Source organism: Polyodon spathula, chromosome 22, assembly GCF_017654505.1.
Source record: "Polyodon spathula isolate WHYD16114869_AA chromosome 22, ASM1765450v1, whole genome shotgun sequence".
Lineage (NCBI taxonomy): Eukaryota > Metazoa > Chordata > Actinopteri > Acipenseriformes > Polyodontidae > Polyodon > Polyodon spathula.
The window spans coordinates 28,098,090-28,122,007 of NC_054555.1; the positions used below are offsets into that span (position 1 = coordinate 28,098,090).

Here is a 23,918-nt window from a genome sequence, read left to right on the forward strand (position 1 = left end):
TGTATTCATTGCTATCGGCAGTAGCTGTAAATTGCTACAACTTCTTGTAACATCATCACTACACTCCCAATTAGACGAGTTTTTTATATCTATCACACCCCACCGTAGAGAGAGAGAGAGAGAGAGGGAGGGAGGGAGGGAGAAACAGACAGCAGCTCGCAGTTTCAATTTGAAGCACAAAGCTTTATTGGTTTGTTGTAGCAGTCGGTAAGTGAACACTGGCAATCTTAATAACACGGGTGGCAGGTGTATGAGCTAGCAGGCAGATCACTGGAGAGGAGGGGGTCCATCTCGTCTTCAACCAGGTGAGGGAGTCCCGGGACTCTGGTGGCTCAGTTGCTGGGGTGGAAAGCCCCCCTCTGGTGCCACTGCATATCCCGAATGCGCCTCACAGACTGGATCTGGGGGTGCTGGGCGCCGAACTCCAAGTTGTCCTTGTAGTCCCCTTTCTCAAACAGGTACTGATACCCTCTGTATCCGGGGTACTGATACCCCACCCATCTGTGAGGGGAGAGGGAGATTGAGATCAGGATCTGTCTGTCTGATCATCCCTCTCTCTGTGTGTCTGTAATGCAAGCTAGCTGTCCTGATGAAGAGGAGAGAGGGAGATCAGGATCTGTCTGTCTGATCATCCCTCTCTCTGTGTGTCTGTAATGCAAGCTAGCTGTCCTGATGAAGAGGAGAGAGGGAGATCAGGATCTGTCTGTCTGATCATCCCTCTCTCTGTGTGTCTGTAATGCAAGCTAGCTGTCCTGATGAAGAGGAGAGAGGGAGATCAGGATCTGTTTGTCTGATCATCCCTCTCTCTGTGTGTTTGTAATGCAAGCTAGCTGTCCTGATGAAGAGGGGAGAGGGTGTTGGCCTCCCCAGTGTAGGCCCTTGTATTTTAGCTAAGCAGTAAGTGGCGTGTGAAGGGGTGACTGGACTGGAGCTCTGTCCTGGAGCTCTGAGGACTTCTAGAACGTAGCTGTGCGGAGCTGCTCAGGGCAACAGGGTCAGCAGCTGCCAGCTCTGTGTCTGTAAAGAGGGATTTACAAACAATGCACCGTACACTGCGCACTGAAACAGCCAGTAGCATTGCCCAATTACAGGAAGAGAACAGGACAGGCTGTGCAAGGAACGCTGTCATCACGGGACACACACACTGGACTCACAGAGTTCCCGAGGGTCAGGACAATGAGGGCTCGAATCCAGCATGTCCTTCTAATATATATATATATATATATATATATATATATAATTAGTAGTGGCTGTGCTCTCCGCTCCCCTGCACTCACGTGCCGCTCTGCACCCTCACAGAGGAGACTTTCTCTTGGTATCCGTGCGCATGGAAGCTGGGCACGTCGTCATCAATGACCTCGATCTTCTTCCCAGTAAAGCTGGGGTTTTCATACATGACAATCTTGTGCTCCTGGCTGCCCTGTGAAAGTCAACAACAGACAGGCAGGCAGACAGATAGACAGACAGGCAGACAGACAGACAGACAGACAGGCAGACAGACACAGACAGAGTTTTTAAGTAGCTCCTGGGATTGGTTGTAATTATGCAATCCTTCCTTCCTTCACACCCGCCCCCATGTCACAGGTACACACCACTTTGATTGGCCTGAAGGCAGAGATGGTGTCACTGCGACGGTTGTTGGTCCAGGAGTCCCAGCGAGGATATTCTCCCTTCTCAAACACAAACTGCTCTCCCTTGCAGCTCGGCTGCTCGTAGCCAACCCAGCTGAGGAGAGAAGAGAAGAGAGAGAGGAGGGGGAGAGGGAGGGGGAGTGTGGGAAGATGAGAGGGGAGGGGGAGAGGAAGAGGGAGTGTGGGAAGACAGGAGAAGAGATAAAGGGGAGAGGGAGAGAGAAGGGAAAGGAGGGAGATAGGAGAAGAGAGAAAGGGGAGAGGGAGAGAGTCTGCACATTGACACAGCCCTCAATGGCAGCTCTCCACTGCAGAATTCCAAGCACTCAGCATCTCTCAACAGCTTTGAGCTTACTCTGCAGCATCATCATGAAGAATAATCCAACACTACCCCCACACCACTGATTGTCATCAGGACTCATTACACCCCCCCCCCCCACACACACACACAGACACCACAGTTCCTGCACTCTCTCCTGCCCCCCTGCTGGACTCACGGTCCGGACTGCACCAGGATGGAGCCCACTTTCTCCACTCCGAACTCCCTCAGGTCGGGGCAGGGTCCAGTCAGCTCATGGCAGCGGCCCTGGAAGTTCTCCTGTTCGTAGATAACGATCTGGGAGGGGGGAGAAATCCCGTCAGTAACTCTGAACATTCTCCACCTTCTCTCTGCTCCTCTTTCTCTTCCTCTCTCCCCTCTCTCTTGTGCTGTCTCCATCGCCCTCAGCCTCCCCCTCGTCTCTCACCTTGAATGCCGTGGTTCCCGGCTGCTGCTGTTTGGATGCAGGAGTCTGGTGGTCTGTTGCCATTGTGATCCAGATGCTTTGTTAAGTGGAAAAGTGCTGAGGAGAACGGGGAGGAGACACAGAGTGGTGAGCGATACACAGCAGAACAGTACAAACCTGATTATTAATATTAGTAGCGGCAGCTCTTACCAGTACCTGCTTGTGCCAGTGAGGTACGGGGCAGTGGGGCTCAATTTATAGCGGCACGCTAAGTGGCGTTGCCAGAATGATTTCTAAACCAGTTCCAGAAGGACAGCTGGTAAATCAGGGCAGATTAGCGGTGAATGGGGCCCGCGCTCAGATGACCTGGGGGGCCCTTTGTACCCGAGCATATCAAGTTGTCCAATTATTTCATTAGCTTTCATTTTCCAAGTCGCTGGCATTGTTCAGAGTTTGCATGAATCAGCCCTGCCGGTGCCAAGAGCCGGGGCAGTGTCTGTGGAACAAAGCTGCTGAAAGACCCAGCACAGGGCTTACTGAGCCAGGGCACCGAGCCTGTCAAGGGGGCGTGCTCGCTGTGTTCTGCACTGTGCTGGAACCGAGACGGAGTGCTGACTGGGCTGTCAATGCATGTAAACACACACATACACACACAGGGCTGAGCAAGCCCACTCCATAGCTATTATAATTAATATTATCATTATCCATCCCATATCAGTATAGCAAAAAAAACCTCCAATCACCTCATTGACAGTGTTAGACACTAGGGGGCAGTGTCTATAATGCTCAGGCTGTGTTACACATCAAGGGGCAAGAATGTATTTTGCATTTACTCTGTTGCCCATATGCAAGTTCATACGCAATAAAATCTAAAGTTAAATGCGTGGTACTCAGTCATACTGGACTGCTGTGACGATTCCTATCTGTGTTGGAATGTAATACTGCAGCGCTGCACATGGTCACTCTGCATAGCATCCCAGAAAGCAGCTCTGAGAGGTGATGTGTGAGAGCTGCAGAGCAATCAGCAATCAAGTGTCACCTGGTGGCTGCATGTTGTAATTGTGTCAAAGATTCCTTCTCTGTAGTGAGAGTGAAGCAACCCGTTTTAGGGACGAGTTGCTTGTGGAAAGTCATGCATTCTTAGTGGAAACAAAATGTTTCCATCCGTACACAACCGAGACTGACTGGCACATTGTCTGAACTGGGAATACTCAACAGGGACCTATAATATACAGTGTGTGTGTATGAGAGAGAGCGAGCAGGCAGGCAGGCATCAGATGTCATTTAACATTCGTTTCTGGTAAACCTGTGGCTGCAATCGGTGTGCATCAGTTGAAATGACTGAGCATGGCTTATACCTACAACATTGGTTCATTGTCAAAGTCAAAAGCAAGCAAAGGTTTCAAAGCCCAGTTGAATGTTATGGGCAGCAGGGATTCTCTATTGCACACTGCCCTTGCAACCATTACACAGTTTGAAATAAAAACAAGACAGGCAACGCATAGCATCATACTGCATGCACGTTTATTTTGGAGACATGACAAAGACAAAGGCTCCTTGAATCATTGGTCTACAAATAGAAAAGTGTCTTTTTAGTTCTTGTGATGCAGTCTTGTACAGAGGAGTTAGAGCCATTGCATATATATATATATATATATATATATATATATATATATATATAAAAAACATAAGCATACTTCATGATGCTTTATTGAATTTTGACACTGCATAATATGAACAGACACTTTCACTGACCATCTCAACAATAATAATCTTTACATATAGCACCTTTCATAGTGGACCACCACAAAGCACTTTACAAGGTACAAGACTGGGGTGTGTGAACTATGCATTAGCTACAGAGTCACTTACAACAGCATCACACCTCAAAGGCAGAGCACAAGGAGGTTATGTGACTTGCCCAGGGTCAGACAATGAGTCAGTGGCTGAGCTGGGATTTGAACCGCTGACCTGGTGGTTGTAAGTTTGTTTCGTTAACCACTCAACCACACAGCCTCCTAACAAGCAGTTATTGGAATGGTTTTACTCATGCTTGTTTGCAGTTCTTTATGTTAGGGTGTGTTGCTTTACAGAGTGCTAGATTAGATCGGGTGGAAAGACTCAAGAACCCATAGAGCTGGTAAAGCTCCTTTCAAACCTGGTGGGCCAGTGTTGTAACTAAGGTTTCGTTAAATTGCAGTTTTTCACTTAGCACACAGTGCCACCCGGTGGGTAGATGCAGTATTGTGTTTGTTTGACTGGTAGTCTCACTCCTGGAGAGCGGTGGTCTGGCTCTTGCGGGACACTGTTTTGAAATAAGTACAGATGTAAGAGCAAATTTTCAGAGAGAAATAAAATCATTTTTAACAACATAAAACTCCTTATAACAATAATTGAAGTGCTCCTCCGTCATGCAGCTAAGTTATTTCCTCTCAGTTATGTTGGCGTTCCAGTTTTATTTATTTTTCTACAAGTTTGCTTTAGTGCCTACTTAAAAACAGGACCCTTCGTTGTATGGGTGGGGTCTGCACAATGGGGCTCCTCCCTTTGAGTGATGTCACTCATAGAGATTGAATATGTATGTTGATTCAAAAGGTGACGCCCCCTAGCTGTCTCTTGATTTAGTGTAAATTGTCCCGAACTGCAAAAGAACAGGTATAGCAGCATGCAGCCAGACAGACAGACAGACAGACAGGCAGAGAGAGAGGCAGACAGGCAGATAGACAGGCAGACAGCCAGCCAGACAGAGAGGCAGACAGGTGTAGCAGCATGCAGCCAGCCAGACAGGCAGACAGGCAGACAAACAGGCAGACAGACAGGCAGACAGGCAGACAGGTGTAGCAGCATGCAGCCAGCCAGCCAGCCAGACAGACAGACAGACAGACAGATAGACAAACAGGCAGGCAGGTGTAGCAGCATGCAGCCAGACAGACAGACAGGCAGACAGGTGTAGCAGCATGCAGCCAGACAGACAGACAGGTGTAGCAGCATGCAGCCAGACAGACAGACAGACAGACAGGATAGACCCATTCTGTTTTTTTCAACAAGCACCTCTTCTGTACTGGGCTGGGCCCTTCACTTCATCGCACCTGGATACCCATCAGCATCCAGTGATCCCACTTCACGGTGCACTGGTATTGCTTTCTGGAGAGCCGGGCTGGTGAACAGTGGAAGTGCTGTATATACTGCATGTGGGTCCAAGCTGACCTGCGCAGGAATGAGCTACAATGCATGTACAATGTAACAGGGATGAGCAAGGGGCCCCACAGTGTCCTGACACCCAGCCCAGACAAGGATAGGCTTGGAGGAATAAGGGAGACTAGGCGTGCTCGTGTCTTTTGAAGGCTCTTTATTGAGAGATGTGTTTTTGCACATGGATCCAGATGGGACCGGGTCACTTGTGCATGCGTCTCTTCTTGGTGACCCTGCCACAGGCACTGCTGGGGTGGGAGGAGGGGCAGGGCGGCTCTGCCCTCCTTCAGCTGCTGCCCGCAGTGGGGGGGGTGGGGATGACGGGGATGGGGGTGGGTGCCGGGGGGTCAGCGGGGACCTGGAAGCAGCCTCGCTTGTGCCACTGCATGTCGCGCACTCGTCTGATAGACTGGATCTGAGGCAGGTTGGCATCCCAGTCGTTCCAGTGCTTGAATTCACCCTTCTCGAAGACAAACTGACGCCCCCGATATCCTGGGTACATGTAGCCCACCCACCTGCAGTGGGCGATAACACGGGGAACATTTCACACCATTTGACTTCATTAAGGATATTAGCTTTGCATCTCTGCTCCTGTGCCTGCCATTCATTTATTAAGACACTTGGCCCTTTATAAAGTTTCTCCCATGTCCTGGCTGGGTGACTCTGCATTAAATACTCCCTGTCCCGCATGCAAGTGTCTACTTACGTTCCGTTGAGTGACTTCACGCTGGCCACCCGGTCCTGGAAGCCGTGGGCCCACAGGCTGGGCACGTCATCGTCCACGATCTCCATCTTGCGCCCGTTGAAGCCGGCGTTCTCGAAGAGGTGGATCTTGTGCTCCGCGCTGTCCTGGAGGTGGGGGGTGGTTACATTTGGTCAGGCTGCAGACAGGCTGTGTGATCTTGCAAGCGATGTTCATCTGTCCTGCCTGTCTGCCTGTCTTTCTGTGTGCTTCCCTGACTGCCTTGTTCTCTGTCTGTCTATCTGCCTGTCTGTTTCCCTGTCTGCTTGCTTACCTGTGTCCTTGCCTGCCTGTCTCTCTGTGAATCTGTCTCTCTGCCTATCTGTGTCTCTCTGCCTGTGAATATGTCTCTCTGCCTGCCTGCTTGGATTCCCTGTCAGCAGTATCCAGGTTACTCACGACTCGCAATGGACGGACAGACATGAGGCTGTAGCTGGCATGACTGTTTGACCAGGTGTCCCAGCGTGGGTACTCGCCCTTCTCCAGGACAAACTGCTCGCCCGCAAAGCCCTTCCTCTCGAACCCGACCCATCTGCATGAGAGAAAGAGAGGGAGAGAGGGAGAGAGAGAATGGAGGGAGTTGTTGAAAATGGGCTCTAGGCTCTGGCTGAGAAACCACTTGTACTATATATCCTGATGATCAACATCAAAGCAGCAACGGCAACTCCAAACCATTTTAATATTTCAATCTTGATTATGATGTTCGCAGTTGTGAGAAAGAATGTGGATGCAACTCTCCTAACCTTTAAATAAATAATGAGACAGCCCCGAGGAACACATGTTCTCAATGAGAACAGAGGAACGGCGCTTGGATCACAGCAAACTCCTTGACCTGAAAGCAAGGTTTGATCCCCAACATTTTCCCCCAGACTTTCATGTGTCCAGAGCAGTTTGGATAAAAGTGGTTCTGCCGGACTATCTGTATTTTTCAGCCGATCTACCCCTGCCCCTGTACTCACGGTCCACACTCCACGATGACAGAGCCCACTTTCTCAAAGCCCTTCTCTGTCACGTCTTTGCATTCCGCGGAATACTCCACCTTCTGCCCCTGGAAGTTCTCCAATTCAAAGACTATGAGCTGAAGGAGGAAGAAGAAGAGCAGAGAGGCATTGGAGCGCTGCTGCATGGAGCCTGCTCTGTGCAGAGATCACTAGCTCAGTGAGAGTAGCGTGAAATGCAATGGGAGTCTTGATTCCATCCCACTCTGAGCTCTAGAAGCTCTATGAAGGTGTCAGAGCTCTACCTTGATTCCATCCCACTCTGAGCCCTAGAAGCTCTATGAAGGTGTCAGAGCTCTACCTTGATTCCATCCCACTCTGAGCTCTAGAAGCTCTATGAAGATGTCAGAGCTCTACCTTGTTCGTCCTGCCTGCTCCTCCTTGGCTCTTCCCAGCAGCCATCTGTTCTGGCGTGCTCTGCGGTTCAGTCATGGCAATGCCTGCAGGGACAGAAAGAGGACAGTGATGTCACCCTGAGCACCACAGCATGCTGCCTTTATAGACCTTTCCGCTGTTACCCACAATGCCTTGCGTGTGGCACGCTTTCCGTCTGGTGCAGCTATGAATCAATACAGAGGCCCCCCCCCTGCCTGAGAGGTCGGACATCAAGTGGAGATTATTGATGAAGCATCTATATCAATAAAAATATCAATAGAGAGACAAGCGTGTGGATCACTAGTTTTAAACCTTACCTTGGTGACATCTGCAAATACAGGGTCCTCCCCAGTTGGTTGTTGAATTAATGCTCAGTTTATGGCATAATAATATTTCCTCCGTAGTTTTTTCAGAGCAATAGTTTTGAGATCAGCTATTTACAGTTTTTGTTTTTTTCAGTCTATTTGTCTTCATGTCCGTCTCCCCCTGAGACAGTGTCTTCTTGTCATGGGTCTCTTCCACGTCAGGGCAGTGTCTGTAAAGTTGTCAGTGTCCCAGTGTACCACTAACTGTGACATCGAGGTTTCTTGCCACTGCTGATTGTGGTGTCCATCAAGGACGTCCCATCTTCACGCTGCCTGACAGGTCTGACTCCCTCAGCAACACCCTGCTTTCAATCCACACCTCCAGGACAGGACAAGCACGCCCAAATCCACATGCAGACCGCTACACAGCACCACACCCGTCCAGCCCATCATCAAGCTGAAGGCATACCTGCTCTTGCTATGCATTCAAACTTGCAGAATGTTAATCGTTTTTGTAGTTGACGTGTGGGATTGAACCCAGGTCATAGTAAGGTCACAGACAGCCTTACTGTTCAGGCTGAAGTCACTCAGGTCTTCAGATCATCAGTTAACTCTAAACTGGAAGCAAGCAAGGGGACCATCGTATTAACAGGTCTATGCATTCCCATCTCAGCCAACGCACTCCAAGCATCTCAGGAATGCAGGTTTAAAACCTGTGTTAAACACTCCCAGATTGTGCAAGACTGCCACCTGAACAGAACAAGTCTGAATATAACTTAACCACCAGGCTTTACCTGAACCAGACTGAAGGAAAGGAAGCAGCAGCTCAGAATCTGTGCAATACACATCGGAGAGAGAGAGAGAGAGAGAGAGAGAGAGAGAGAGAGAGAGAGAGAGAGAGAGAGAGAGAGAGCAAGCAAGCTAGAGAGAGAAGACAGACACAGCAGCTGTGCAGTTTACCTGTTGCTCCGTGCAATATCCTGAATCCCAGTGCTGCTGTGTGCTGGTCCCATCATCACAGGGCTATTTATGGTTTATTTCTGGCCACTGCAGCAGAACAGGGAAGTGTTGATGCTGCAGCTCTGCCAGACGCATTGTGTCCGTGAGACTGGCTCTCAATAGCACGGCCTGGAGCAGGTTGGCACTTCAGCCCAGCTACCCGCCAGCCAGCACTGCTCCGCCTGCCAGATTAGAGAGAAGCTTCACTTCAGCACATTCACCCTGAAACCGCACACGTGTCAGGGCATTGACTGAAAAGAAACCTGTCAGCAATTTAATAACCATCCACTACACTACAGACAACACATACCCACCCAGACCCACACACATACCCACATCAAGCAGAGACCCAGACCCACACACATACCCACATCAAGCAGAGACCCACACACATACCCACATCAAGCAGAGACCCAGACCCACACACATACCCACATCAAGCAGAGACCCAGACCCACACACATACCCACATCAAGCAGAGACCCAGACACATACCCACATCAAGCAGAGACCCAGACACATACCCACATCAAGCAGAGACCCAGACACATACCCACATCAAGCAGAGACCCAGACCCACACACACACCCACATCAAGCAGAGACCCAGACCCACACACATACCCACATCAAGCAGAGACCCAGACCCACACACATACCCACATCAAGCAGAGACCCAGACCCACACACCCACACCCACATCAAGCAGAGACCCTGACCCACACACCCACACGCACATCAAGCAGAGACCCTGACTCACACACCCACACGCACATCAAGCAGAGACCCTGACTCACACACCCACACGCACATCAAGCAGAGACCCTGACTCACACACCCACACGCACATCAAGCAGAGACCCTGACTTACACACCCACACGCACATCAAGCAGAGACCCTGACTCACACACCCACACGCACATCAAGCAGAGACCCTGACTCACACACCCACACGCACATCAAGCAGAGACCCTGACTCACACACCCACACGCACATCAAGACCCTGACTTACCAGAGACCCTGACTTACACACCCACACGCACATCAAGCAGAGACCCTGACTCACACACCCACATGCACGGTCCCTATCAATATGAGACAAGGACACAGATTACCTGATTTTACCAGGGATCCTCGCTGGATCCAGGCATGCTATAACAAGGTGTAGCTGCACTCCATGCTTGCTGTCAGGTGGACGGTGCATGGCAAAGACAACATGGAGTGAAAAACTTTATAGCTACTGATCACAAGAGTCGGGAACCAACTTGGTCTGCAGTGTGTGCAACAGGTGTGATGTGTGACATCATCAGTGTGTGATGTGCTGCAGGGAATATCGCCCCCCCGCAACAATGTGCTCAGACTGTTTGGCCCAAGTTTGGCAACACTTTTGGAGTACCACCCCCCCTCCCCAAACAACCAACCAACCAAAGCAATAATAAAAACAGTGACACCTTGAGGTCTATCATGATACCAAAAATTTATTAAGAATGTCCCAAAAAAAATTGACAAAATTATGGCATTTTAAAGGAAAATCGCAGTGTGCAAAAGACGGTTTGTGAAAATTAAAAACATTTTAAAAGCCTCTAAACATTTAACAATTACTTGAGCAACATACATATATATATATATATATATATATATATATATATATATATATATATATATATATATATATATATATGCACCAACATTCTTATCTTAAAAGGTAAAATAATTCAATTTTGATCTGAAAGATTCTCATTTCCGGTCCTGACGCTGTCTGCAGTCTCTTGTGCTCTTGCTAGCCCTGGAGTTTGGGGGGAGGGGGAGGAAAGGTTTGTGGGGAAGGTGAATCCTGCGACTCTACCTTCCTCTCCACGTGCAACACCTACTCCCCTTACTAACCCTATAAACCCTGGCCCTGCGGTTTCTGGATTGTAAAAAGCTGAATAGCACGACTTCAGACTCATTTGAGGCTGAGGGTAAAGAATCCCACCCCTGTCACTGTATAGCATTCTGCACAAGAACAACATAATAATGTAAGTGAATTTCAGTGAGAATGCCACCAGCACAAAGGTGAGGAGAGCTGGGATACAGCTGGAATTGAGAGGTAACCAAACACACAGCACGAGCGAAGCTGTGGTGGCTTCAATGTCCCGCATCGCTTCTCCCTGATCAGACACTGTAGGGTTAAGCACTGTGAAGGCCGAGGTTCAGAAATCTGTGAGTGTGCAAGCGTGCGGCACGAACGAGAGGACAACGGTAAGGATTACAAAGTGTGAAAAGGTTTGGGATGTCTCTGCAGAGAGGTCTGAAAGCACAGTGTGGATCTTCAGTATTTCTAACCAGGGCAACGTTACAGCAACACAGTTTGGAGGGAGACATTTAATTCAAATCAATCATGTACACAAAAATGGATAATAAAAACCAGAAACCAGCCAGCTATCTGAAGGCTCCTCTCCTGGTCTGGGCGTGGGTATAAGGGTATGGGAGAGGGATCGGGGTGACACACATCAGGGGCATTACACAGGATTACTAAAACAAGGACAGACAGAACCCTTCTATACCAGGCCAGACCCAGGATATCCAGGTGTGTGGGCTTCCCTTAGACACAGCTCCCCCTGCAGGACATCCCCACGCCCCCGAGAAAAATAGCAACAAACAGAAACAGAGAACAATGACAACATATTTACAACATTGCCAGGGTTTTTTTTTTTCTTCTTTTACAAAAAGAAAATCTGAAACGTATATTTTCAAAACAGGTATTATTGCTTTTGTTTTCAAATGAAAAAAGTAAATATTGTTTGATTTTCTTTTTAATCATGTTCTTGCTGGTTTCTAATTACACATATATATATATATATATATATATATATATATATATATATATATATATATATATATATATATATATATACACACACACACACACACACACACACACATACACACACACATTGTTTGTTTAAATAAAGGTTTCACAGATCAGTCGTATCCGCAGCTCCCAGTGCTGATTAAATATTTTTTAGCAGCCACCACAGACACGCACGCGCATGCACGCACGCACACGCACACACACACACGCACGCACACACACACACACGCACACGCACGCACACACACGCACGCACACACACACACACACGCACACGCACACGCACACACACACGCGTGCCACACACGCACACGTGTGCATGCTATCGTGCAACGTGTGTGTGACGCGTACACGTGCGTGCGTGCGTGGCACACGCACACGCACGCACGCACGCACACACACGCAACACGTGCGTGTGTGCACACGCACGTGCAGTGTGCACACACACGTGTGCACGTGTGCACACGCACGCACGTGTCAGCACGCACACGCACGCACCGCAGTGTGCCGCACACACACGTGTGCACGTGCGTGCGTGTGCAACCGTGCGTGTACGTGGGCTGTGACGTGTCGTAAACAAGAAGAACGAAATTTGTGTGGGATAAAACACAATGTTCAAGTTAAAGTTTCAACACTGTTTTGTTCAGTTGCAAGTTTAAAATAAGTAAAAAAGAAGGCAAATTAAAACATTAAAAGCTATAGCAACCTCTCATACCTGGGCTGACAAAAAACAAGAAGAAATGAAAAACGAATGAGTCGCTTTCTCGGTTAAACGAACACATCCATTTCCGTTCAACACTTCCGGGGTCAAAGGTTAGAGTTCCATTGGAGTTATCTCGCAGCAGTGCTACTGTATGGGGGGGGGGGGGGGGGGGGGGGGGGGGGGTAGCTGGGCCCCCCAGTTCTGTGTTTGTACGCTACTGCAGCTCACAGAATCCAATGTCCTGGAATATAGCCATTTACTGTACAAACATAAAGCAGCTCTGTTTTGTCCACAAAAATATTTCTAAGAAGGCACCATGCACATAGCACATCGAGACAGGAAGTGTCACGACAGCAGCAGCAGCAGAGCGTGAATTCATGTCCAGGTCAAAGGTTAAGGCTTCTGTTATAACTCCTCCCACTTCTCACGTGTTTAACCTGTAATAAACGGGGGTGCAAGAAAAGACACTGTGTGAATTTATAGGGTTGGGCCAGTGCTGGAGTGACAGCATTCTTTAAACTAATTTAGTAATGTCTAGAGACTTGGCAGGGCTGTTCTGCTGTCACATCACAGACTCCTGAGGGAAGTATAGAGACTGAACAACACAATCTAGTTCACCTTTGTTTTTTTCAGGTATAAGTGCAGGTTTATACCTTCTCTAATAACTAGGTGTGTCTGTCTTGAAAGGTGCAATCTTTGTATTTGAACACACATTTTAGAAATAACCCTCTGGGCTGTGAAAGAAGATAGAAGGGTGGGGAGGGGGGAGGGGGGGAATTTAAATGAAATGTTTGGCCTCCCAGCAGGACTGTTCAAGCACTTTTACAATCCTGAAACAAACCAAGCAGCTCCGCAGACGAGAGACAATCTACCGAGCCACGTCCTTCACAAAGATGGCAGTGACATCAAAAAGGCAGCCTTGCGTTGGGGAAAGAGGCGCCTGAAGCAAGCTTGGAGAAGGAGGGTGGAGGCAGAGCTCAGGCAGCTTCTCCTGAGCTGGGGCAGAGCAGAAAGACAGGCCAAGGGCAGCTGCCTGTGCCAGAGGGCACAAAGAGGACATGAAAGTAAACTACCTACCCCTCCTAGGGGTTGCTCTCGTATTGGCTCAGACGCTTCTTGGATTTCAGCTCCTTCATCCACTGTGGAGACATCTCCTCAGATCTGGGGGGGAAAACCAGCAGCACAGGCATCAGCAGGAACATGCAAGAGGCAATATGGGGAGCGCAGCTCAGACACGAGAGACACTAAAACAAGTCCATGCTGAACCCCTATAACAACAACTAGCAAGAGCAATCGTACATTACCCTGTACATCGTACATTATCCATAACAACCAAGAAACCCTGAACCACACCCTTCTGCACCAACAACCCATCCACAACATCCAAGAAACCCTGAACCACACCCTTCTGCACCAACAACCCATCCACAACATCCAAGAAACCCTGAACCACACCCTTCTACACCTACAACCCATCCACAACATCCAAGAAACCCTGAACCACACCCTTCTGCACCTACAACCCATCCACAACATCCAAGAAACCCTGAACCACACCCTTCTGCACCTACAACCCATCCACAACATCCAAGAAACCCTGAACCACACCCTTCTGCACCTACAACCCATCCACAACATCCAAGAAACCCTGAACCACACCCTTCTGCACCTACAACCCATCCATAACATCCAAGAAACCCTGAACCACACCCTTCTGCACCTACAACCCATCCACAACATCCAAGAAACCCTGAACCACACCCTTCTGCACCTACAACCCATCCACAACATCCAAGAAACCCTGAACCACACCCTTCTGCACCTACAACCCATCCACAACATCCAAGAAACCCTGAACCACACCCTTCTGCACCTACAACCCATCCACAACATCCAAGAAACCCTGAACCACACCCTTCTGCACCTCCAACCCATCCATAACATCCAAGAAACCCCGAACCACACCCTTCTGCACCTACAACCCATCCACAACATCCAAGAAACCCTGAACCACACCCTCCTACACCTACAACCCATCCATAACATCCAAGAAACCCTGAACCACACCCTTCTGCACCTACAACCCATCCACAACATCCAAGAAACCCTGAACCACACCCTTCTGCACCTACAACCCATCCACAACATCCAAGAAACCCTGAACCACACCCTTCTGCACCTACAACCCATCCACAACATCCAAGAAACCCTGAACCACACCCTTCTGCACCTACAACCCATCCACAACATCCAAGAAACCCTGAACCACACCCTTCTGCACCTACAACCCATCCACAACATCCAAGAAACCCTGAACCACACCCTTCTGCACCTACAACCCATCCACAACATCCAAGAAACCCTGAACCACACCCTTCTGCACCTACAACCCATCCACAACATCCAAGAAACCCTGAACCACACCCTTCTGCACCTACAACCCATCCATAACATCCAAGAAACCCTGAACCACACCCTTCTGCACCTACAACCCATCCACAACATCCAAGAAACCCTGAACCACACCCTCCTACACCTACAACCCATCCATAACATCCAAGAAACCCTGAACCACACCCTTCTGCACCTACAACCCATCCACAACATCCAAGAAACCCTGAACCACACCCTTCTGCACCTACAACCCATCCACAACATCCAAGAAACCCTGAACCACACCCTCCTGCACCTACAACCCATCCACAACATCCAAGAAACCCTGAACCACACCCTTCTGCACCTACAACCCATCCACAACATCCAAGAAACCCTGAACCACACCCTTCTACACCTACAACCCATCCATAACATCCAAGAAACCCTGAACCACACCCTTCTGCACCTACAACCCATCCACAACATCCAAGAAACCCTGAACCACACCCTTCTACACCTACAACCCATCCACAACATCCAAGAAACCCGGAAACACACCCTTCTGCACCTACAACCCACCCACAACATCCAAGAAACCCTGAACCACACCCTCCTACACCTACAACCCATCCATAACATCCAAGAAACCCTGAACCACCCCTTCTGCACCTACAACCCATCCACAACATCCAAGAAACCCTGAACCACACCCTTCTGCACCTACAACCCATCCACAACATCCAAGAAACCCTGAACCACACCCTTCTGCACCTACAACCCATCCACAACATCCAAGAAACCCTGAACCACACCCTTCTGCACCTACAACCCATCCACAACATCCAAGAAACCCTGAACCACACCCTTCTGCACCTACAACCCATCCACAACATCCAAGAAACCCTGAACCACACCCTTCTGCACCTACAACCCATCCACAACATCCAAGAAACCCTGAACCACACCCTTCTGCACCTACAACCCATCCACAACATCCAAGAAACCCTGAACCACACCCTTCTGCACCTACAACCCATCCACAACATCCAAGAAACCCTGAACCACACCCTTCTGCACCTACAACCCATCCACAACATCCAAGAAACCCTGAACCACACCCTTCTACACCTACAACCCATCCACAACATCCAAGAAACCCTGAACCACACCCTTCTGCACCTCCACCTACAACCCAAGAAACCCTGAAACCACCCTTCTGCAACATCCAAGAAACCCTGAACCACACCCTTCTGCACCTACAACCCATCCACAACATCCAAGAAACCCTGAACCACACCCTTCTGCACCTACAACCCATCCATAACATCCAAGAAACCCTGAACCACACCCTTCTGCACCTACAACCCATCCATAACATCCAAGAAACCCTGAACCACACCCTTCTGCACCTACAACCCATCCACAACATCCAAGAAACCCTGAACCACACCCTTCTGCACCTACAACCCATCCACAACATCCAAGAAACCCTGAACCACACCCTTCTGCACCTACAACCCATCCACAACATCCAAGAAACCCTGAACCACACCCTCCTACACCTACAACCCATCCATAACATCCAAGAAACCCTGAACCACACCCTTCTGCACCTACAACCCATCCACAACATCCAAGAAACCCTGAACCACACCCTTCTGCACCTACAACCCATCCACAACATCCAAGAAACCCTGAACCACACCCTTCTGCACCTACAACCCATCCACAACATCCAAGAAACCCTGAACCACACCCTTCTGCACCTACAACCCATCCACAACATCCAAGAAACCCTGAACCACACCCTTCTGCACCTACAACCCATCCATAACATCCAAGAAACCCTGAACCACACCCTTCTGCACCTACAACCCATCCATAACATCCAAGAAACCCTGAACCACACCCTTCTACACCTACAACCCATCCACAACATCCAAGAAACCCTGAACCACACCCTTCTACACCTACAACCCATCCACAACATCCAAGAAACCCTGAACCACACCCTTCTGCACCTACAACCCATCCACAACATCCAAGAAACCCTGAACCACACCCTCCTGCACCTACAACCCATCCATAACATCCAAGAAACCCTGAACCACACCCTTCTGCACCTACAACCCATCCACAACATCCAAGAAACCCTGAACCACACCCTCCTGCACCTACAACCCATCCACAACATCCAAGAAACCCTGAACCACACCCTTCTGCACCTACAACCCACCCACAACATCCAAGAAACCCTGAACCACACCCTTCTGCACCTACAACCCATCCATAACATCCAAGAAACCCTGAACCACACCCTTCTGCACCTACAACCCATCCACAACATCCAAGAAACCCTGAACCACACCCTCCTACACCTACAACCCATCCACAACATCCAAGAAACCCGGAACCACACCCTTCTGCACCTACAACCCATCCACAACATCCAAGAAACCCTGAACCACACCCTTCTGCACCTCCAACCCATCCACAACATCCAAGAAACCCTGAACCACACCCTTCTGCACCTACAACCCATCCACAACATCCAAGAAACCCTGAACCACACCCTTCTGCACCTACAACCCATCCACAACATCCAAGAAACCCTGAACCACACCCTTCTGCACCTACAACCCATCCACAACATCCAAGAAACCCTGAACCACACCCTTCTGCACCTACAACCCATCCACAACATCCAAGAAACCCTGAACCACACCCTTCTGCACCTACAACCCATCCACAACATCCAAGAAACCCTGAACCACACCCTTCTGCACCTACAACCCATCCATAACATCCAAGAAACCCTGAACCACACCCTTCTGCACCTACAACCCATCCACAACATCCAAGAAACCCTGAACCACACCCTTCTGCACCTACAACCCATCCATAACATCCAAGAAACCCTGAACCACACCCTTCTGCACCTACAACCCATCCACAACATCCAAGAAACCCTGAACCACACCCTTCTGCACCTACAACCCATCCATAACATCCAAGAAACCCTGAACCACACCCTTCTGCACCTACAACCCATCCACAACATCCAAGAAACCCTGAACCACACCCTCCTGCACCTACAACCCATCCATAACATCCAAGAAACCCCGAACCACACCCTTCTGCACCTACAACCCACCCACAACATCCAAGAAACCCTGAACCACACCCTTCTACACCTACAACCCATCCATAACATCCAAGAAACCCCCACACCCTTCTGAACCCATCCACAACATCCAAGAAACCCGGACCCTTCTGCACCTACAACCCATCCACAACATCCAAGAAACCCTGAACCACACCCTTCTACACCTACAACCCATCCATAACATCCAAGAAACCCTGAACCACACCCTTCTGCACCTACAACCCATCCACAACATCCAAGAAACCCTGAACCACACCCTTCTGCACCTACAACCCATCCACAACATCCAAGAAACCCTGAACCACACCCTTCTGCACCTACAACCCATCCATAACATCCAAGAAACCCTGAACCACACCCTTCTGCACCTACAACCCATCCACAACATCCAAGAAACCCTGAACCACACCCTTCTGCACCTACAACCCATCCACAACATCCAAGAAACCCTGAACCACACCCTTCTGCACCTACAACCCATCCACAACATCCAAGAAACCCTGAACCACACCCTTCTGCACCTACAACCCATCCATAACATCCAAGAAACCCTGAACCACACCCTTCTGCACCTACAACCCATCCACAACATCCAAGAAACCCTGAACCACACCCTTCTGCACCTACAACCCATCCATAACATCCAAGAAACCCTGAACCACACCCTTCTGCACCTACAACCCATCCACAACATCCAAGAAACCCTGAACCACACCCTCCTGCACCTACAACCCATCCATAACATCCAAGAAACCCTGAACCACACCCTTCTGCACCTACAACCCATCCACAACATCCAAGAAACCCTGAACCACACCCTTCTGCACCTACAACCCATCCACAACATCCAAGAAACCCTGAACCACACCCTTCTACACCTACAACCCATCCACAACATCCAAGAAACCCTGAACCACACCCTTCTGCACCTACAACCCATCCACAACATCCAAGAAACCCTGAACCACACCCTTCTGCACCTACAACCCATCCACAACATCCAAGAAACCCTGAACCACACCCTTCTGCACCTACAACCCATCCACAACATCCAAGAAACCCTGAACCACACCCTTCTGCACCTACAACCCATCCACAACATCCAAGAAACCCTGAACCACACCCTTCTGCACCTACAACCCATCCATAACATCCAAGAAACCCTGAACCACACCCTTCTGCACCTACAACCCATCCACAACATCCAAGAAACCCTGAACCACACCCTTCTGCACCTACAACCCATCCATAACATCCAAGAAACCCTGAACCACACCCTTCTGCACCTACAACCCATCCACAACATCCAAGAAACCCTGAACCACACCCTTCTACACCTACAACCCATCCATAACATCCAAGAAACCCTGAACCACACCCTCCTGCACCTACAACCCATCCATAACATCCAAGAAACCCTGAACCACACCCTTCTGCACCTACAACCCATCCACAACATCCAAGAAACCCTGAACCACACCCTTCTACACCTACAACCCATCCACAACATCCAAGAAACCCTGAACCACACCCTTCTACACCTACAACCCATCCACAACATCCAAGAAACCCGGAACCACACCCTTCTGCACCTACAACCCACCCACAACATCCAAGAAACCCTGAACCACACCCTCCTGCACCTACAACCCATCCATAACATCCAAGAAACCCTGAACCACACCCTTCTGCACCTACAACCCATCCACAACATCCAAGAAACCCTGAACCACACCCTTCTACACCTACAACCCATCCATAACATCCAAGAAACCCGGAAACACACCCTTCTGCACCTACAACCCATCCACAACATCCAAGAAACCCTGAACCACACCCTTCTACACCTACAACCCATCCACAACATCCAAGAAACCCGGAAACACACCCTTCTGCACATGTTTACAATCTTTCTAAACACTCTGTTCAAGGCAGGACATGGTAAAGTGAGAATCACAAAAAATTAAAAACACACACACTCACGCCGGAAAGCTCTGCTCTTACCCATTCTCTTTGCCCCCAGCAGATGGCAGCACTCTGCAGCCAGCAGTCCCCTGCGAGAAGGGGGATTTGGGGAGCTGGGAGGAAGGGGACCCCTCTGCTGGACTGTCCGAGTCTGTTCTCTTCCGCAGCTGCGCCTGACAGAGGGAGGAGCAACAGCACTTTAGGAAGGTGGGACAGTAACACACCTCAGAGCTTTACAGAAACCTGTACCATATAAACAGAGGTCACCATAACCCACGACCACAGCCACACAAAAACACACAACGTTCCCACTGTATCCCCATACGGTCTGAAATGCTGCCCTGCCAAAACATAAAACCCATCTAGGCATTATAAAATACATCCACCAATGAGAAACTTAGCATGGTGCCCTTATAAAACAAGAGGAATAATCTCAGAGGCTTTTTCTCCAGGTTACATATTTCAATAATGATCTAAAGTATATATACGGGAGTGCAGTCTGATGGAGCCCACCTTGAGAGCAGAGGGGTCCATCCCAGGGAAGAGGGGGACTCGCTGTGGCTGCCAGGCTGGGGATCGATCGCTCCGCCTGGGTCTCTCCTCTTCCTCCTCCTCCTCCTCAATCTGCCGCACTGCCTTCTCCTCTGCAGAGTGAAGAGACGCTGGAGTTTAATCCCACTCAATGCAAAAACAGGTGGAGACGAGAACTTAAAATAGCCCTAAAAACATCACTAGGACCTTAGAAGGCAATTTTTAGCGGCATATAAAAAATTTTCAAAATCCGCAATCCAGCCGCCATTCCAGGGTTATAAAATGAATATGTAACTTTTAATTGGAGAAGAAAGAAAGAAAAAAAGAAAGAAAGAAAGAGACGTGGTTGTTGCTGCCGCTGTGCTGTACCTGTGGAGTCCTTAAACATCCAGTCATCTGCCCTTGTGTTCTCCGGCAGGACTGAGAGCTTGTCACCCCCTGCTGGCACTCCACTGAGGCGCACCGTGCGCGAGGGCAGGGTGCGCTTGATCCTCTTCTTGCTCAGCTGAACCCGGGTCTTCAGAGCGCTCGAGTCCAGGAACGACGTGGGCTGCTGTGAAGAGAACGAATCAGAACTGAGCAGGGAGCGGGGTCCTTACAACACGCAGAAAACATCAGAGGAGTCTCACGAGCAAGTGAGAGCGTGTATCTGCTACTCACGTCAGGGAAGACTGGCTCGGAAAACTCGCCCTGCGTGCTGGAGGAGAGGGAGAGCGCAGAGTCCCGGTCGGGGGTTTGTCTCTGCAGACTGGGACTGCTGCTCTCTGTCGGGGTGGCGGGCGTGAGGCTGGAACCACAAAAACCACAGATCAGACCCATGCAGAGACACACACTGGTATTCAGGACTGAGACTCTCACACACACACACGTGTTCAACAGTCATCATAACACAAACATCTGGTTTGTTACAATGCATTGATAGAAATACTGAAAAGTAATTCAGTTCTCTGACAAAAATGTTCAGCAAAAATGTTTTCATCAATATGACATTCAAAAGCTGTCATTGAAGAGCTTCCACTAGAGGGCAGCGCAGACCACATGCAGCTTGTAACTCCCCCTTGTTAAGGAATGCATTGCCTTGACAACGGGCCAGACCAGGCTCAAGAACATCCGCTGGAGAAAGAGTGCGAACATCATGGCAAGCAGTTCATAATGAATTGAAAAGGAAGATCACAGAACAGGGCAGAGTTCAGAGGGACGTGCAGACGGTCATTTATAAAGCAGGAGACAGCAGAGCATCACAAGGCTGGAGCGAGGACAGCCTGCCCTGCACAGCTCCCACAGCCAGTGTCCTGGGGGGACGGGACAGGACAGATCATTGGAGAGAGATGGGGGACAGCTCAACCTTGCCTCTCTCTCACACAGAGGCCCAGCGCACCTCCCTGCACTCACCTGTCATCAGTGCGGAGTCCCGTGTCCCACGTGCCATACTGGCTGTCAGCCTCCTGGACCAGCGTGTCTGTGTCCTTGGAGTCAGACCTTGGCTTGGTGATACATTGCTTCAGCTGGTCCTGCAGAGAGAGGATCATGGAACAATGCTGACCCAATATAGAGAACCTGTACATAAGCTCCGAGCACAGCAGCCCTGCCCTGATAAGACTCTATACACACTCAGTACTTCTATTATATACCCCCTTCCCCAGTTCACAGTACTGAATGTGGGCCAAGAAATATTCAAACGAAAAAAAAAACCTGGAACCAGCCGTGCGCTCTTTGGAACGCAGTTGACGCAGTCTCTGTAAATCAGACCAGACGCTGCTACAGCACTACAGGACCTTTTGCGACTGTACCACGCCCCCCCCCCGGCCCGCTCGCTGGTACACACTGAGATTTCAGACTGCATTTCAGCTGAGCCCCAGTGAGGCAGCGCAGGATCAGTGGCTGGTGAAGCGTGGGGTTTTAATGAGGAGATCTCCCTGACCTCATTGCAGAGAGGGTGTATTGCCGTGTCCTCAGCTCGCCTGCTGCTCTGCAGCTACACAGGAGCACATTAATGCTCTGAACGGTGGAACTCGGACCTGAGCGAGTGTTACTGTGCAAGCATGCTCAGCTGACCAGATGCATCGATGAAGAACTTCAATTATACAGGTTAGAAAATATCATGCAGCTATTCCTTTAAATTTTCACACACGCAGTCTTAGGTAATGTGTGGAAGAGGTAGGCAGAAGCCTGGAGCTCTTTTTTCTCTCTCTCCTTCTCTCTGTTTTCAGTGTGCCTTACTGCACTTTTATAAAGGTACTGCACACACTTTAACTTATTAGAAATCATAAAAACCAAGACAGTACTCAGGAACTACTGCTAAACATTCAAATCGAGCTGCAACAGGTTTAAGAAATGTGTCATTTGTTCAATGCACAGGATGACAGCCGCACACAAGAAAAGATACCGGTGTACACAGATTAAAGAGGACTCACAGATGTGTTTTGCAAGACTGTTTTACTTAGTAACATGTTCCCACCTGCCCAGGACCCAGCTACAAGGAAGCTTTCTCACTTAACTGATTACTTTGTGATTTCCACTAGTGTAAACCCAGATCACAAAGTGTTACAGAGAAAGACGGCACCTTTTCTGCTGCTCGCTGTGTCAACACAGTTCAAAAGTTTAACACTACACCAAAACCCCCTCAAAAACCTGTTTTGCCAGATCGATCCCCACCGCCTCCCAGTCCAGAGGCGTCGGTAAGCCGCTCTTTTGGCTGCCAGTCAAAATGACACAGATCTAGACCAGGAAGTGCACAATTGGCATCTTTAAAAACCGACCAAGACATTAAACTTTCATTCAGTGAGTTAAAATCATCCCAAAGTGCATTGCTGTATTCATGCAGACAAAGGGTTTTTGCAACTGCTGCACTGTAGAATTACCAAACATACTAAAAACGACTTTTATAGTTTAGATTTATTAATGCAATAAGGCATGGCCAAAGGGACCTAGATCCAGGAGACCCACGTTTTAACACTCCTGACCAAACAAACCAAAACTGTGTTATACAGTAGAAGCTGTAGGTAGTTTTAGCAAACACCATGTTAAAGCTGCTGTAGACAGCAATACACACTGCGTTAGCTGCTGTACCACAGTGTCTATTAACCAGAGACCACCAGCGATACACTGTATCAATAAAATCCATATTAAAAGATTAACAGTGAGGGCAGGGCCTCCTCTTGCCCTGGAGAGAGAGGCTAAGGGGACAGTTTGATAAACCCCAGGTCGGTTTAAATGTCTGGGCTCCACTGCAGAGATGCCGCCAACATGAAACACAAGCCTTTTCCTTTGGAGACCTTTTGCAGGGTTAGAAACTCACTCTAGCCCTGTTGTCTCCAGTCCTGGATTTCACAACTGCCCTTGCTTAGGATAGATT

At 49.2% G+C, this 23,918-nt stretch overlaps 3 protein-coding genes across 4 annotated transcripts in view; all 3 read right to left on the bottom strand.

Annotated features, from left to right (window-relative positions):
* Positions 1-235: 235 nt before the first annotated feature.
* LOC121296865 (beta-crystallin B2) lies at positions 236-2,768 on the bottom strand. Its single transcript, XM_041222741.1, has 6 exons — positions 2,567-2,768; positions 2,378-2,473; positions 2,129-2,247; positions 1,593-1,725; positions 1,278-1,420; positions 236-501 (listed from the first exon to the last, which is right to left on the bottom strand). The coding sequence occupies exons 2-6, from the start codon at positions 2,438-2,440 to the stop codon at positions 333-335; spliced, it is 627 nt and encodes a 208-aa protein (XP_041078675.1). The 5' UTR covers positions 2,441-2,473; positions 2,567-2,768; the 3' UTR covers positions 236-332.
* Positions 2,769-5,690: 2,922 nt separating this feature from the next.
* Positions 5,691-9,167, bottom strand: LOC121296864 (beta-crystallin B3-like). Its single transcript, XM_041222740.1, has 6 exons — positions 8,929-9,167; positions 7,646-7,728; positions 7,250-7,368; positions 6,690-6,822; positions 6,255-6,397; positions 5,691-6,063 (listed from the first exon to the last, which is right to left on the bottom strand). Exons 2-6 carry the CDS (start codon positions 7,718-7,720, stop codon positions 5,835-5,837), a joined length of 699 nt encoding a protein of 232 aa, XP_041078674.1. The 5' UTR covers positions 7,721-7,728; positions 8,929-9,167; the 3' UTR covers positions 5,691-5,834.
* A 3,521-nt stretch (positions 9,168-12,688) lies between these two features.
* The window catches only part of LOC121297180 (uncharacterized protein KIAA1671-like), a 54,141-nt gene continuing 42,911 nt past the window's right edge, over positions 12,689-23,918 (bottom strand). The window contains exons 7-13 of one of the 2 annotated variants that reach the window (XM_041223288.1): positions 21,956-22,074; positions 21,224-21,350; positions 20,933-21,113; positions 20,546-20,676; positions 20,072-20,205; positions 13,603-13,686; positions 12,689-12,962 (exon numbers count right to left, since the gene is read on the bottom strand). In XM_041223288.1, coding sequence (XP_041079222.1) covers positions 13,608-13,686; positions 20,072-20,205; positions 20,546-20,676; positions 20,933-21,113; positions 21,224-21,350; positions 21,956-22,074 — 771 coding nt within the window. In that variant the 3' untranslated portion in view covers positions 12,689-12,962; positions 13,603-13,607. Of the gene's footprint in view, positions 12,963-13,602; positions 13,687-20,071; positions 20,206-20,545; positions 20,677-20,932; positions 21,117-21,223; positions 21,351-21,955; positions 22,075-23,918 lie in introns of both variants that reach the window. The other variant, XM_041223287.1, reaches the window with a different exon arrangement.

Bases quoted from the DNA above. Each gene is read 5' to 3' on its own strand.
- LOC121296864 (XM_041222740.1), bottom strand. From the start codon at position 7,720: ATGACTGAACCGCAGAGCACGCCAGAACAGATGGCTGCTGGGAAGAGC. The intron at 6,823-7,249 runs GTGAGTACAGGG...TCTCTCATGCAG, and splicing joins GTCATCGTGGAGTGTGGACC to ATGGGTCGGGTTCGAGAGGA. The intron at 6,398-6,689 runs GTGAGTAACCTG...CCCCACCTCCAG, and splicing joins CTGTCCGTCCATTGCGAGTC to GACAGCGCGGAGCACAAGAT.
- LOC121296865 (XM_041222741.1), bottom strand. From the start codon at position 2,440: ATGGCAACAGACCACCAGACTCCTGCATCCAAACAGCAGCAGCCGGGA. The intron at 1,726-2,128 runs GTGAGTCCAGCA...TTCTCTCCTCAG, and splicing joins ATCCTGGTGCAGTCCGGACC to CTGGGTTGGCTACGAGCAGC. The intron at 502-1,277 runs GTGAGTGCAGGG...CTCCCCTCACAG, and splicing joins GTGAGGGTGCAGAGCGGCAC to ATGGGTGGGGTATCAGTACC.